We start from the raw sequence: 13,789 nt of genomic DNA on the forward strand, positions 1-13,789 counted from the left end.
TGATTCCTTGAACCACGGAGCCCCAGACCGACCCTAGGCAATAACGCTCATAGCAGAGTAACCTAAGATTTGTTTTAACATAAAGGTCCAAAAAAATTGACAGATGATGAATGAACCTAGGAACACTCCTGTAAGAAGTATGGTATTGCCCTATTGAACTAATAACATATTTATATATTCTCTAAAACCAGGTCCTAGAAGTTTCAGGATTGTTAGTTGTCAGATTGACTGGCCAGTTTATGAATACGGCCCAAGTGAGCGACTTCTGCCCCTTGACACGATCGTGCAAGGGTTTCTACCTGGGACATATCTGAAAGAGTCTTGCACCACCATTACAGATTGATAATACGTTACATGGGAGATGTAAACTTTTGTCCTGAGGAAGGTGTTTTTAACAATAGATATCCGCCAAAATGCGTCGACGCTAGATTAAGAAGGCAGATTGTGGAGACATTTTTTATCCTAAGAATCAAGTACTATGACCAACAACTAAATGAAAAACGAATGATCTTGATCTAATGTAATTTTGATTTTAGTGTTAATAAGAAAGTATTTTTCTTACTGGTTCCCCCCAGCATGTAAATAGTGTATAAAATGTTCGCTTGTTTTTAACTTTATGATTAATGTTTTTATCTTTTGCAAAATTATTGGATCATTGACTGTTGTTGATGAATTGGGATAATATTACCTTTTTAAATATAATAAATATCTCACTTACTGAACACTTAACCCAGTGAAGGTGTTGGTGTCTTGTTCTGGTGACTGACTGGTTTGGTTGTGAGTTATTGTGTGGTATGAAATATTAGCCGAAAGGGGGAATCTTTATTTTTGACTTCTGCCCTCCCGACCCTGTGGCTGCCTCCCTCATCCAGTCCAGCTCTCAGAGGTTGTTTTCTTTACCGATTTTTTGATTGGGTTTTTGTGGATCTGTAATTTCTCCAATTTGGCCTGGAGGTATATGGTGACCGAGACCTGGGTCCTCCATCTTGACGACGTTGACTAGTTACAAAGATTGCTGCACGCTGCCGGTCTATGTTTTAAGTTCACCAGCCTGTCTTTTGCATCACGTCGATCCCCCTCCCTTTGGGGCACCTACTTCCTTTCGGCAAGGATGGTCACTGAGCCCCCTCCTTCTGGCACTCTCTACAGCCAAGGTGCTCCGGCGTGCAGAGTGAGTCCGGCCCCGGATGCTGTGGATTCTGTGACCCCAACCGGACTGTGGACTCGTTGACTTTGACTTTGGAGGGTCTCCTGATGTATAACCTTCTCCATTACCGGTATGCCTGACTTCGATTGATTTCCAGCTTCTGGCTCAATTTTCCACCCCCACCACACTCTATGCTCCATGGGAATCATTTTTGTGTTATTTGTTCTCTTGTAACCGATGTAATAAGTACACGTGTTTTCTTACTCCGTATCTATGTAAGGCACTCTGATACATCCGGGTCTAGTTAGCGCTATATTAAACTCTTCAAATAATTAAATAAATAAAAATCTCCTCCTGGACCACAGTCACCTCCAGCATGAAAGGCATTGACTCGGGGACCTCCACGGACCTCTGCCCGCCACACATCTACCACAGAGCCGCCAACACCATCGCGCCAAAACTACGATACACCATCAACACCACCCTCACGACCTGCACCTTTCTCGACGACTGGAAATTTTAAGTCAGACCCCTGCTCAAGAAGCCCTCAGCAGACCCCCATGGACCTCAAGAACTACAGACCCATCTCCTTCCTTCCCTTCGCGGCCAAAGACACCGAAAAGATCGTCAATGCCCAGCTAATTAAATTCATTCCATAAAATGCCATCCTCAACCCCTCCCAATCCGGTTTTCACAGAAACCACAGCACCGAGACCGCTCTACTGGCCGCCACAGTCGACATCCTCTTCTTCCTTGATGAAGGACACACCATGGCCCTGATCCTATTCACCCTCTACACAATGTTTAACACCGTCTCCCACCACACACTCACCACCAGACTCCACGACGCCGGCATACAGGGAACTGCCCGTGACTGGATCCACTTCTTCCTCACCAGAAGAACCCAAAGGATCAGACTACTACCGAACCCACTCTCTACCACCGAACTCTCTGAACCCACGGAAATCAACTGCAGAGTACCCCAAAGATCGTGACTCAGCCCCACACTCTTCAACGTCTACATGGCTCCCCTAGCCGCCTTCGTCAGACAGCAAGGACTCTGCATAGTATCCTACGCCAACGACACCCAGCTCCTCCTCTCCCTAACCAAGGACCCCGTCACCACAAGACACAACTACCAGGAAGGAATGACGAACATTGCAGCCTGGATGAGAAGCAGCTGCCTGAAGCTCAACTCAGAGTAGACTGAGGTCCTCGTCCTCAGACCCTCCCTCTCTGCATGGGACAACAAAATTACACCAATTTGGGTAGAAAAGTAGATCTCAGTCCGGAATGACACCTTTTTGTGATTTGGTGTAAATCCATTCAGTAGTTTTAGAGATATTGTTAGACCTGGCACCATTGGCATGGGTCTCCCTTCCATTTTTTGCTGTTGCCTCATATGATTTTGCTGGTGTGGGCACTGTGCCACTGCTATTCAGTGCCACAGTGCAAGTGCTCCCTATTGTAAATTGATGTATGGATTAGTGATTCCATGTTTGGCTAATTTTGTTTACTTGTCAGTCCCTAGTCTAGTGCACTGAGTGTGCCAGGGCGTGTAATCCATATGCTGCTGGTGGGCCTGCAGCACTGGTTGTTCCACCCACAGAAGCAGCCTTTTAAAATGTGTCTAAGGTCTGCCATTGAAGAGCCTGCGTGCAGTCTGGTACTGTCATGCTGACTGGGCAAGTGCACCCACTTGCCAATCCCTAAACCTTCCCTTTTCTTCATATCAGTCACCCCAATGGTAGGCCCAAGGCCAGGGTGCATTGTATGTATAAGCTAGGACAAGCTCTGATGTGTGTGGCATTTCCTAATAGTGAATTACAGCCATTTTCGTTTTTCACTATTTCAAGGCTACCTGTTCTCCATAGGCCAGATTGGGCTGTTAGAATTGTTATATTTTATAATCCTAACAGGCTAAGAGAACATTGTAGAAATTCGAGTTTAGTATGCCTGAACTCAGAATATTAAAATACATCTTTTAGTAAAGTTTATTTTAATATTCTGTGTTTGCAAATACCACTTTTAGAAAGTAGGTATTTGCTTGCCTAACCATTCAAACCTGCCTCTGCAATTTGTGTATTCCTATGTCTGGTTTCTGTGAGTGACAGGGCTGGGGAATTCCAGGAGACAGGCTGAGTCACCCTGTGGTGAATAGAGAGATCTGCATCTAGATGGGAGGGAGGAGTGCACCTGAACTCTGAATAGGGCTGTGCCTGCCTTCCACAATGCTGGCTCCAACCCCTGGGGAGCGGCTGATGTCTCTGCCCTGAACACTGAAAGAAGAGAAGGAGTTCTGTCAACAAAGTGCTCTAGAACTGTACTTGCCTTCCACAGTGCTGGCTCCACCTCCTGTGGGGCATCTGATGTCTCTGCCCTGCACTGTGAAAGGAAAGGAGAAGTCTGGTAAACAGAGTGATTCAGAACTGGTCTGGACTAGTCAAAGGCCCCTCTCCCCTGAGAGAACAAAGGATTTTGGGGTATAAATATTGGGACCCTGCTCCCAAGAAATTGGATCACTTTTGGACTACAAGAAGAAACCTTTACTGAGGAGAGGAACCTGAAGAGACTGAGGAGAGACTATTCCCAAGCTGAAGTGCTGTTTGGGGGGATTGGCCTGCAGTGGTTGCCTTACTGCCAAATGGAGGAGAAAGGAACTTTGTGTACTTTGCTTGCAACTTGTGAAGGATCTCCAAGGGCTTTGAAAAGAGCTTGCCTCCTGCTGAAGTCTCAGGGATAACAGACTTCAACCCCCAGCTCCCCAGAGTTCATTTGGAAGTGCCTGCTGCTGTTTTGGGCCTTCTGAGGAACTGTTGGTCGCAAGGAGCTGGAAGCGCAACTCCATGAGAAGAAGCGTGTCGCCGTCGTTGTGCCTGCATCGCAACTCCGGAGAAAGGAGGGTGTTGGCACTGGAACTGCCGACTGCACCGCATCGGAGAGAAGCGTGCCGCAATGAAGAGGAAGCGTGTCGCCATTGCTGCTGCTGCTGTCGCAACTCCGAAAGAGGAGGGTGTCGCCACTGTGGTTGTCGCACTGCACCGCATCAGGAGAAGAATCTTGCAACGAGGCCGGAGCGTGTCGCCATCGCTGTGCCTGCCGTCGCAACTCCGGAGAAGGAGGGTGTCGCCACTGGAACTGTCGCATTGCACCGCATCGACCAAGAGCACCTCATATCCCAGAGAAGCGCGCCACCAACGGAGCTGCTGCCGTTGCATCTTGAATGTCGCCGCTGTAGTTGTCGCATCGAGCGGAAGCTTCAAGCATCGTGGGAGAAGAGCGTCGCCGCTGGAGCTGCAGCCGTCGCATCTTGGATGTCGCCGCTCTAGTCCACGCATCAGACCGAGAACTTCTCGCAACCCCGAGAACTGTGCCGCATCTGGAAGATCTTCACGTCTTTATTTCTTTGTATCTGAACTTTGCCGCATTTCCCATCGCTGTGACATTGCTTGTCATGGAAGCTCAACGCAACTTAAGGTACATTGACGCAGAGTGTCGCATCTAAGAACTGAACTGAACTGAGCTTAATCTACCATTTTAAAGTAATCATAGTGTGTAATTTTGTCGTTTATGGTCTTGTGGTAACTCTATATAAATTCTACTTATTTTTTATATAAAACCTGTGTGGTGTCCATTTGTAGTGTTGTCACTGTGTTACTGTATGTGGTCACAACTGCTTAACTTACAACGCCTCTGAGATAAGCCTTGATTGCTCGCGCCATGCAACCTAGAGGTTGAGCAGGGGTTATTTCAGGTGTGTAATCCCCTATTTGTCACAAGTACCTACCTGTGCCATTCAGAGACCCCCAAATCTAACAGATATTAACTGACATTCAAACTTGTATGTATAGGTGCACGGATTCTCCTTTGATTCGCAAATCCATGCACAAAAAGCAATGCCGGGATTGGCTGGCCACAAACTGAGAGGAAAGTTGTGGCTGCCATTTCGTTCATCGGGACTCGGTGCCCAGCGGGGAAGTTTAAGTTTAAAACTGATAGAATTGGCAGGGTACGGGTGCCCTGAACCCATTGGACTAATGGAGGGGCATGTGTGGCTCCTCTCATCAGACAGAAATGATCCAAAACCTTTTTTTTTTTTACCACATCCAGATCACCCTGGATTCAGGTGGATTTGGGGGATCTGCTGATCAGGTCCCAATTAAAGAAAAAAGCATGTACTCACTTACAGATCAACACACTAACTGACATTCTCACTCACACACCGACATATACACCCACACAACCACTAATACATCCATGCAGCCACTCACACACCCACTAACAGATCCTCAAATCCACTCACAGACCCACTCACAGATGTTCAGTTTTTGCACACCCACTCATGCACCCACTCACAGACTCTCAAAACCACTCACACACCCATACAGTTACTCACACACCTACTCACACAGTCCATTTCACACCCACTCACTGACCCATATAATCAGTCACATACAGTTACACACCCACCATACGCTCACTCAACCACTTACACACCCCATCACACCCCCAGGTTGCACGAATGTTATAGTTAGGAAATAACCTTAAAAAACCATAAGCATTCACTGAAAAAAACAAAGGGTACAGGGACGTTAAAGTTAGGTTCAGATTTTACACACATAGAAGCATAGAAATTCAGCAGTTATGGTTATAGTTATCCACAGTAAATCTAACTCATCCCCTAAGGTATTTATAACTCATGCCCTCGCCATGCACTGCTATTTACCCAACATATAACACCATTCATGGCATCTTCAATGACATCATTGATAATATCACTGCAAAATTTGCAGTGAAATTATTGATGGGAAAATTGTGCACGGTGGGGACGCTAGTTATAGTCACCTCAGGCACAAGTTAAAGTCACTTGAGATAACTATAACTGCTGTGGTTCTGTATGTGTAAAATATGAGCCTATCTATAACGTCCCTGTAAGGTTTGCTTTTTTCTCTGAATATATATTGTATTTGTAAAAAGCACATGAACCCAAGGGTATATCAGAGCTGAAAAGCAGATGTTTATTGTTACCCAACTCAAGGGTGCTAATTCTTTCAACCTCAGAAGGATGTAAGGCTGAGTGGGCCCACCAGGATTTGAACCTGTGATCCTGAAGTCGAACACAGGCGCCTACAGTGGATGCATTATTCCACTAAACCACCAGACCGGGCTAAAAAAGATACATAATGTTAATATTTAAAATTAGTTATCTTGTTTTGCTGTGCACATTTTAACACCATCAGTGCTGCAGCAATTCATCCCGGATGCTGCACTCCCTTGAAACCCAATGTTCATGACGAGCTCAGCTCGTCATGAGCACACGAGCAGTGTACTGCATGACGAGCTGAGCTCGTCATGAGCATCGAAGGGGTTAAAGAAATGTTAATTAACTTTACTATTACTATTTTAATTTTGCTGTATTTAAAACATTTTTACTTAGTATTGTTACATATACACATATTCATATATACATATATATATATATATATATATATATAAATTTATATATACAAATAATTAATTGATTAAAGCTACTTGGTTTACATTGTACTGTAACTATATTAACATTTTAAAATTTTAAATTTACAATTTAAATGGATAAAAAAATGTATGTTCTTAACTTTTTGGGACAATGTTCCTTTCCAGGTTATTTTTTACACAATATATGTGTCATTTATATTATAATTACAGGAAGACAATATTTATGTAAACAACATTTTTGACACAATATTTTTCTGCCTCAATATTTGTGACCACAATATTTTGTTAGAGAGTCATTAGCCAGTTTGCTTCAACATAAATTGATGACTTGTTTGCTTCAACCTAGATTGATTTATGAATAATTTGCAGGACAAATATGATACTTATGTGCTACAACTCAAATGTTTCATGTCTCTTAAAATGGAACAATGGATCATTTTTGGCCTTAAACCTTTCGATTGAGAGTAACTTCACTGTGTGTGTTGGTGGAAGACAGGAAGGTAGGCCCAAGGGCCATTACCATGTCTTACCGTGTAGAGGTTGGGTTTCTTCGCCTTCAGCTCATCGCTGTATTGGATGATGGCCTTCAGATGAGGCAGCTGGTCCTGGACCTAAACACACCATTCAAAGAAACCAAAAAACTCAAATATCAGACACAGAACTTGTAATTCACAAACCTGACACTCATTTTTCATTCAAATATGAGAAAGCATTGTTCCCAAGTTAAATGCACATAGTTTGTCTACAAACAGGTAACACTGAACTGGAAAAGGTAAAAGACACATACACACTGTAGCCCAATGTTTCCAATATACCAGAATAATTCAGATATATTTGATAACATTGCTTTACATCAGGTCACCAAGTAAAATTTGAAAATGTGATTCATGCCAGATTTTTTCTTTAACCCTTTCGATGCTGATGACGAGCTCAGCTCGTCATCACCCACGGGTGTCGTGTGCTGATGACGAGCTGAGCTCGTCATAGTGCCACTAAAATGGCATTTTCCAGCACACAGCGGGAAAATGCCTAGCAGCCAAGAGGTTAAATCCCTTATTAGGTACCTAGATAAGTCTCTTTGATGAGTGGTGGCTGCAGTCAGATCTAGATTGGAACAAATTACATATCCAAATTTTACTAGGTGACCTGATGTAAAGCAATTGCCATGGAATTATGCTAATGCAATATACCTTGAGACTGTCATTAGATGTACAACGCTGTACACGACTTATAGCCCTGAAGAAGTTCCAGGTGTTGGAACGAAACAAGTTGGCTGCATTTTGATAATTGTCTATTCTTGGAGAATAAAGGAAACAATTTGGAATATATATTGGAACTGGACTTCTTTCTGCTGCACCTTCTATTCTTTTTATTAATCTTTGGATCTGCCGGACAGTAGCACCAAACAGTGGCAGGTGCTGGAAGATTTGTGCACAGGACAATATACTAAATAAGATTGGTGAATTTGATGCAGAGTATAGAGTCCGCTGCTGGTTTTTTTGTGTTAGCTCTTTATTGGAATGAGTTCACCTTCCAGCACAAAAACAATCCATGGAGGTGTTTTCCTCTTTCCATGTGTGCTGTAGAATGCAGCACACGTGGAAAAAGGAAAAATATGAGATGTTAAGATAGTTCTCCTTGTTACGCCTCATTGGGGATGCATATAGTTTGGATGCATTACAAGGTTTACAATTCATTGTAAACCTGGGAATGGGTCAAAACCCATGAGTATTGCATGGGAACACGTACCCACCCGCCCATGGAACGGGCAGTGTAAGGCAACACAGCGAGATGCTCTGCATTGCCTTACACCACGGGTACTCATAGTACGGCCCGCGGGCCAGCAGCGGCCCGGCAAGCCTTCCGTGGCGGCCCGCGGACCATGAGCCAGAGTACCCGTGTTTACTAAGACTGTCTGCAAACACTCTGCTGCTCTGTGGGGGCCAAGCAATTTATTCCGGCGGAGCTGCAGGGTGCGCCGAGAGGGTGTGAAATACAGCAATGCCCCATTCACAATCAAATGGTCTTTTTGAAGACCTGTGAAATACTCGGGTGGGGCTGTGTGTCTGTGCGCGCTGGGAAAACAGGCTGGGGAAGCTGTCACAGCCCGGGTGTCACAGGCAGGGTGGGGTGACAGAGGGAGGTAGAGGGACAGAGACAGAGGGAGGGAAATGGAGACAGAGAAATGGAGACAGAAAAAGGTAGACAGACAGAGGGAGGAGGGCGATAGAGGGATGAGGGTGATAGAGGGATGAGGGCGACGGAGTGCGGGAGGCACAGTGAAGGAAGGGGAGTGAGGGAAGGGGAATGAGGGAGTGAGGGAAGGGGAGTGAGGGAGTGAGGGAAGGGGAGTGAGGGAAGGGGAGGGAGGGAGGGAAGGAGAGTGAGGGAGTGAGGGAAGGGAAGGGAGGGAGTAAGGGGAGTGAGGGAAGGGGAGTGAGGGAAGAGAGTGAGGGAAGGGAGTGAGGGAGTGAGGGAAGGGGAGTGAGGGAAGGGGAGGGAGGGAGGGAAGGAGAGTGAGGGAGTGAGGGAAGGCAAGTGAGGGAGTAAGGGGAGTGAGGGAAGGGGAGTGAGGGAAGAGAGTGAGGGGAGGGAGTGAGGGAGTGAGGGAAGGGGAGTGAGGGAAGGGGAGGGAGGGAGGGAAGGAGAGTGAGGGAGTGAGGGAAGGGAAGTGAGGGAGTAAGGGGAGTGAGGGAAGGGGAGTGAGGGAAGAGAGTGAGGGAAGGGAGTGAGGGAGTGAGGGAAGGGGAGGGAGGGAGGGAAGGAGAGTGAGGGAGTGAGGGAAGGGAAGTGAGGGAGTAAGGGGAGTGAGGGAAGGGGAGGGAGGGAAGAGACTGAGGGACGGGAGTGAGGGAGTGAGGGAAGGGGAGTGAGGGAAGGGGACGGAGGGAGGGAAGGAGAGTGAGGGAGTGAGGGAAGGGAAGTGAGGGAGTAAGGGGAGTGAGGGAAGGGGAGTGAGGGATGAGAGTGAGGGACGGGAGTGAGGGAAGGGGAGTGAGGGAAGGGAACGGAGGGAGGGAAGGAGAGTGAGGGAGCGAGGGAAGGGAAGTGAGGGAGTGAGGGAAGGGGAGTGAGGGAAGGGGAGTGAGGGAAGAGAGTGAGGGAAGGGAGTGAGGGAAGGGGGGAATGAGGGAGGGAGGGAGTGAGAGAGTGAGGGAAGGGGAGTGAGGGAGTGAGGAAAGGGGAGTGAGGGAAGGGAGTGAGGGAAGGGAATGAGCGAAGGGAGTGCAGGAAGGGGACTGAGGGAAGGGAGTGAGGGAAGGGGAGGGAGTGAGGGAAGGGGAGTGAGGGAAGGGGAGTGAGGGAAGGGGAGTGGGGGAAGGGAAGTGGGGGAATGAGGGAAGGGGAGTGAGGGAAGGGGAGGGAGTGAGGGAAGGTGAGTGAGGGAAGGGAGCGAGGGAAGGGGAGGGAGGGAGGGGTGAGGGAAGGGGAGGGAGGGAGTGAGGGAAGGGGAGGGAGGGAGTGAGGGAAGCAGAGTGAGGGAAGCGGAGTGAGGGAAGCGGAGTGAGGGAAGGGAGTGAGGGAAGGAAGTGAGGGACGAGAGTGAGGAAAGGGAGTGAGGGTGTGAGGGAGGGAGGGAAGGGGAGTGAGGGAGGGGTTGAGGGAAGGGGGGTGATGGAAGGGGAGTGAGGGAAGGAGAGGGAGAGAGGGGAGTGAGGGAGAGAGGGGAGTGAGGGAGGGAAGGGGAGTGAGGGAAGGGGAGTGTGGAAGGGAGGGAGGCAAAGAGAGATAGATAGAGGGAGGGAGTCAAAGAGAGGGAGAGAGAGAGAGAGAGAGAGAGAGAGAGAGAGAGAGAGAGAGAGAGAGAGAGAGAGAGAGAGAGAGAGAGAGAGAGAGAGAGAGAGAGAGAGAGAGAGAGAGAGAGAGGTGTGTATGCCGGGTCTGGTAGCTCAGTGGACGAAGGCGTCTGCTGCAGGGACCTGTGTTCAACCTCATGGTCACAGGTTTTTTTTTGCTCTAGCCCCGCCCCCCCCACTGACCCCGCCTCCACCAGTGCGGCCCTCGGACACAAACCACACTGTAAATTTGGCCCCTGAGAGAAAGTTTGTGAGTACCCATGCCTTACACCCTATGTACAACGCCATGAAAAGCCATGCAAAGTGGATTTGGGTTGCCTCGTAGATATGGGTCTGTTTCATAAAAAATATGAACAGTAATGCAATACATTTATCAGTTTATTGTTTAGAGCAGTGATATTTGCAGTACATTCAACTAGGCTAACATACTGGACCTCCTTTTACTCTTTCAATAGCTATGAGTGTACATGCTGAAAGGTACACACAATCAGGTCTCCAGGGGTCAGTGTGGTTGTGATAGTGTGCTGCTAGTTCAGCACTCTCATGACAGGTTGGTGCGATTTGGGTAACTAATATAAAATTGCATATCTGTTACATGTGGAATTTGAAAGCTTGAGTTTGCATTACACACTATGGGCCAAATTCACAGAACTATCTTAAGACAAAGTACTAATCTTACTACCATTGACTATTTTTGGTATTCACAGAAGTCACTTACTCATTTTGGTATTCACAGAAGGCACATACTCATTTTGGTATTCACAGAAGGCACATACTCATTTTGGTATTCACAGAATGCACTTACTCATTGATGAGTAAGTGCCTTCTGTGAATACCAAAATGGTAGTAAGTTTAGGATGTTGTCTTAAGTTAGTTCTGTGAATCGGGACTCATGCGGCGCCAATGGCATTCAAGTCTTTTGCATAGGCCTTTTTCTAGCCGCAGGGGGTGTCTAATGCCACTGGCCTGGCATCGTTTTACAATAGTAGGGCATTGTTTTAGAGGTGCTAAACTATCTAAAGTAGCAAGTAAGCTAGCGTTGAAGGAGGCTAGGTGTTTCTCAACCTTATCTGTTTCCTTGTGATGAGGTGGACCGAATGCATCTTCAAAATGTGCTGGTGTAATCAAATTACATTTTCTACAGCTTTTATATGGATAGCGTTTAGGGGCAGGGTGAGCCTTGTGGTTGTTAATCCCAAATTCGACCATAGAATGGTCAGACCAGGTAAGAGGAGTCGTAGCAATGTAAGATATATCAGGTGAGTTAGTTAAGATGATGTCTAACGTCTACCCTGCCTGGTGCGTTGGATCTTAAGGTTGAGTGCAGCCAGTTCAGTGAGAAAAGATGAGGCTTCCAGATTGTCTTGAATTTTGCTATGTATGTTAAATCTCCAAGAAGAAGGAAATCTCTGGATGAAATGACATGTGGGGCAATAAGTTCAATGAGCTGTGAGGCAGTATTGGTTAGTGGTCCTGGTGGGCGATAGACTATGGCTCCTTTCCAGTTAAGCTTGTGGTGCAGATTCATGCTGAAAACCAGTATCTCCAACTGATGATCGTTACTAACTTGGTCTAGGATGGAGATAGTCACTGAGTTTTTAAAGACTATAGCTATTCCTCCCCCTGTCCTATGTAGTCTGTCAAGTTTTAGTATGTGATAGTCAATAGGGAGAGCTACTGCTATGGCAGGATTGGAGTGGGGTTTAATCCAGGTCTCTGTTAGGAACCCTATGTGGGGGTTGTTGGAGGACAGAAGGTCCCATATATTAGCAGCATGTTTGGCAGGAGCTTACATTGACCAGGAAACAGTTCCAGTCATTACTGGTATCTGTTCTGGCCGAGTGCCTATTTTCTGTAAAATGGGGGACCGTGTTTATGTTCTGCTTTAACTTAGTATTAGCTCTTATGTAGTTGACTGGAGCGCTTTGATACTCCTACTTCAGTAGGGGTGGGGCAAGCATGGGTTGGTGTATATATATTTGTATTAGCGTTCTTGATCCCGACCAGCTCTCCACTAGTATAAGTATGGGAACCCCTCACCTGATTAAACTGGGATTGGGCAAAACTGGCAGGGATTCCTGCTCTTGGCGACGTCCAGGCGCGGACGGGCGCAGACGGGCTTACCTTTGGTGCGCCTTCGGCGTGCCCGCTGCGCGTCTGACTAGGCAACAGCATTGATAATTTGTGATCTAGACTGCTAACCTCCCGTCGCAATTGGGAGGGTAGCGGTCAGAACGAACTTCCGGTTAGTATCGCCTCCCTCCAGACAACCGGAACAATCCGTGCTGGACCGGGGAGGATACCGGGTATGCGATTCTGACAGTGTGCAGGAAAATGACAATGTGCAAAGATGCAAGCTGCAATTAAAATTGGTTTAATAACATCAGAACCCTTTACCTGGTGCTCTCAGGAAAGAAGTGCAAGTTATAATTGTTTAAAAAGGTACCACCAGTAGTGTAGCAAGGAGCCCTTTATCAGGCGCTCTGGTCAGTGCTTCGAACAGTGTCCTTAGTCAGAGCTGTGCCAATTGCAAGATCTTGCTGGGCCATCGACGAAACAAACAGAAGCACATAAGAAATCTTGCTCTTTAAAGAATAAAGAGGCCATATTCCACACAATGCTACAAACTTCTCCTAGCCAGCTGCAGCATAAATAGATTTTGTTTAAAGACATCTAGCTGCAAGGATGACAAAAATGGCGGCCGCTAATTTTAGGAGGGAGGTGGGTGGACGGGACACACGCGCACATGCACACGTACACACTAACAGCCATGCATTCACACGTCGGCGCGCACACACACATACACAAACACATCCATTCACAACAGTCAACACTAAACATTTATACATACACATATGCACTCACCAAACATGATTTTTTTTTAAACACATACACTTACCTACAGCTTTGGCTCGGAGGTCCCAGGAGGCTTGGGACTCCTGCCTTCCCTAAGGTCAGCCAACAAGGGAAGGCATCAGCCCCAACGTCATCACAGAGTGGGATGGGATCAGTGAGACTGCTGACCCCACCCCACTCCACTCTGTGATGAAGTGTCACTGATTGACATTTCGCTGTTGGACACTTCAGGGCTTAAAACGGAAGCACCCAGGTGCGAGGCAATCAGTGATGCTACCCCTCGTAACTGAGGGGAGAGACCTTTTGCTGAACTGAGGAGGTCACTCCCACAGGAGCTGTGACTTCCTCAGGCCAGCAAATTTCAGCTCAGGCAGCCTGGAGCCTGTGCATTTAGCGCATGTCTGGCTCCCGGCTGTCTGATCTGAAAATGAACAGTGACTGTTAGGCTGACCTTTGTTCAGCCTGAGAGACATTGTTCGTGAAGGGGGAAAAGGTGGGGGGGCCTGAGCCT

The 13,789-nt window shown here is 47.0% G+C and overlaps 1 protein-coding gene across 1 annotated transcript in view; it reads right to left on the reverse strand.

Annotated features, from left to right (window-relative positions):
- The window catches only part of LOC147725884 (long-chain-fatty-acid--CoA ligase ACSBG2-like), a 428,421-nt gene that overhangs the window by 300,319 nt on the left and 114,313 nt on the right, over window positions 1–13,789 (reverse strand). Inside the window, exon 5 of the mRNA XM_086960024.1 lies at window positions 7,156–7,236. Within this exon, the coding sequence (XP_086816150.1) occupies window positions 7,156–7,236 (81 nt within the window). The remainder of the gene's footprint in view (window positions 1–7,155; window positions 7,237–13,789) is intronic.

The sequence above is a fragment of the Lissotriton vulgaris genome, chromosome 3_1 (genome assembly GCF_964263255.1).
Source record: "Lissotriton vulgaris chromosome 3_1, aLisVul1.2, whole genome shotgun sequence".
In the NCBI taxonomy this organism is placed as follows: Eukaryota; Metazoa; Chordata; class Amphibia; order Caudata; family Salamandridae; genus Lissotriton; species Lissotriton vulgaris.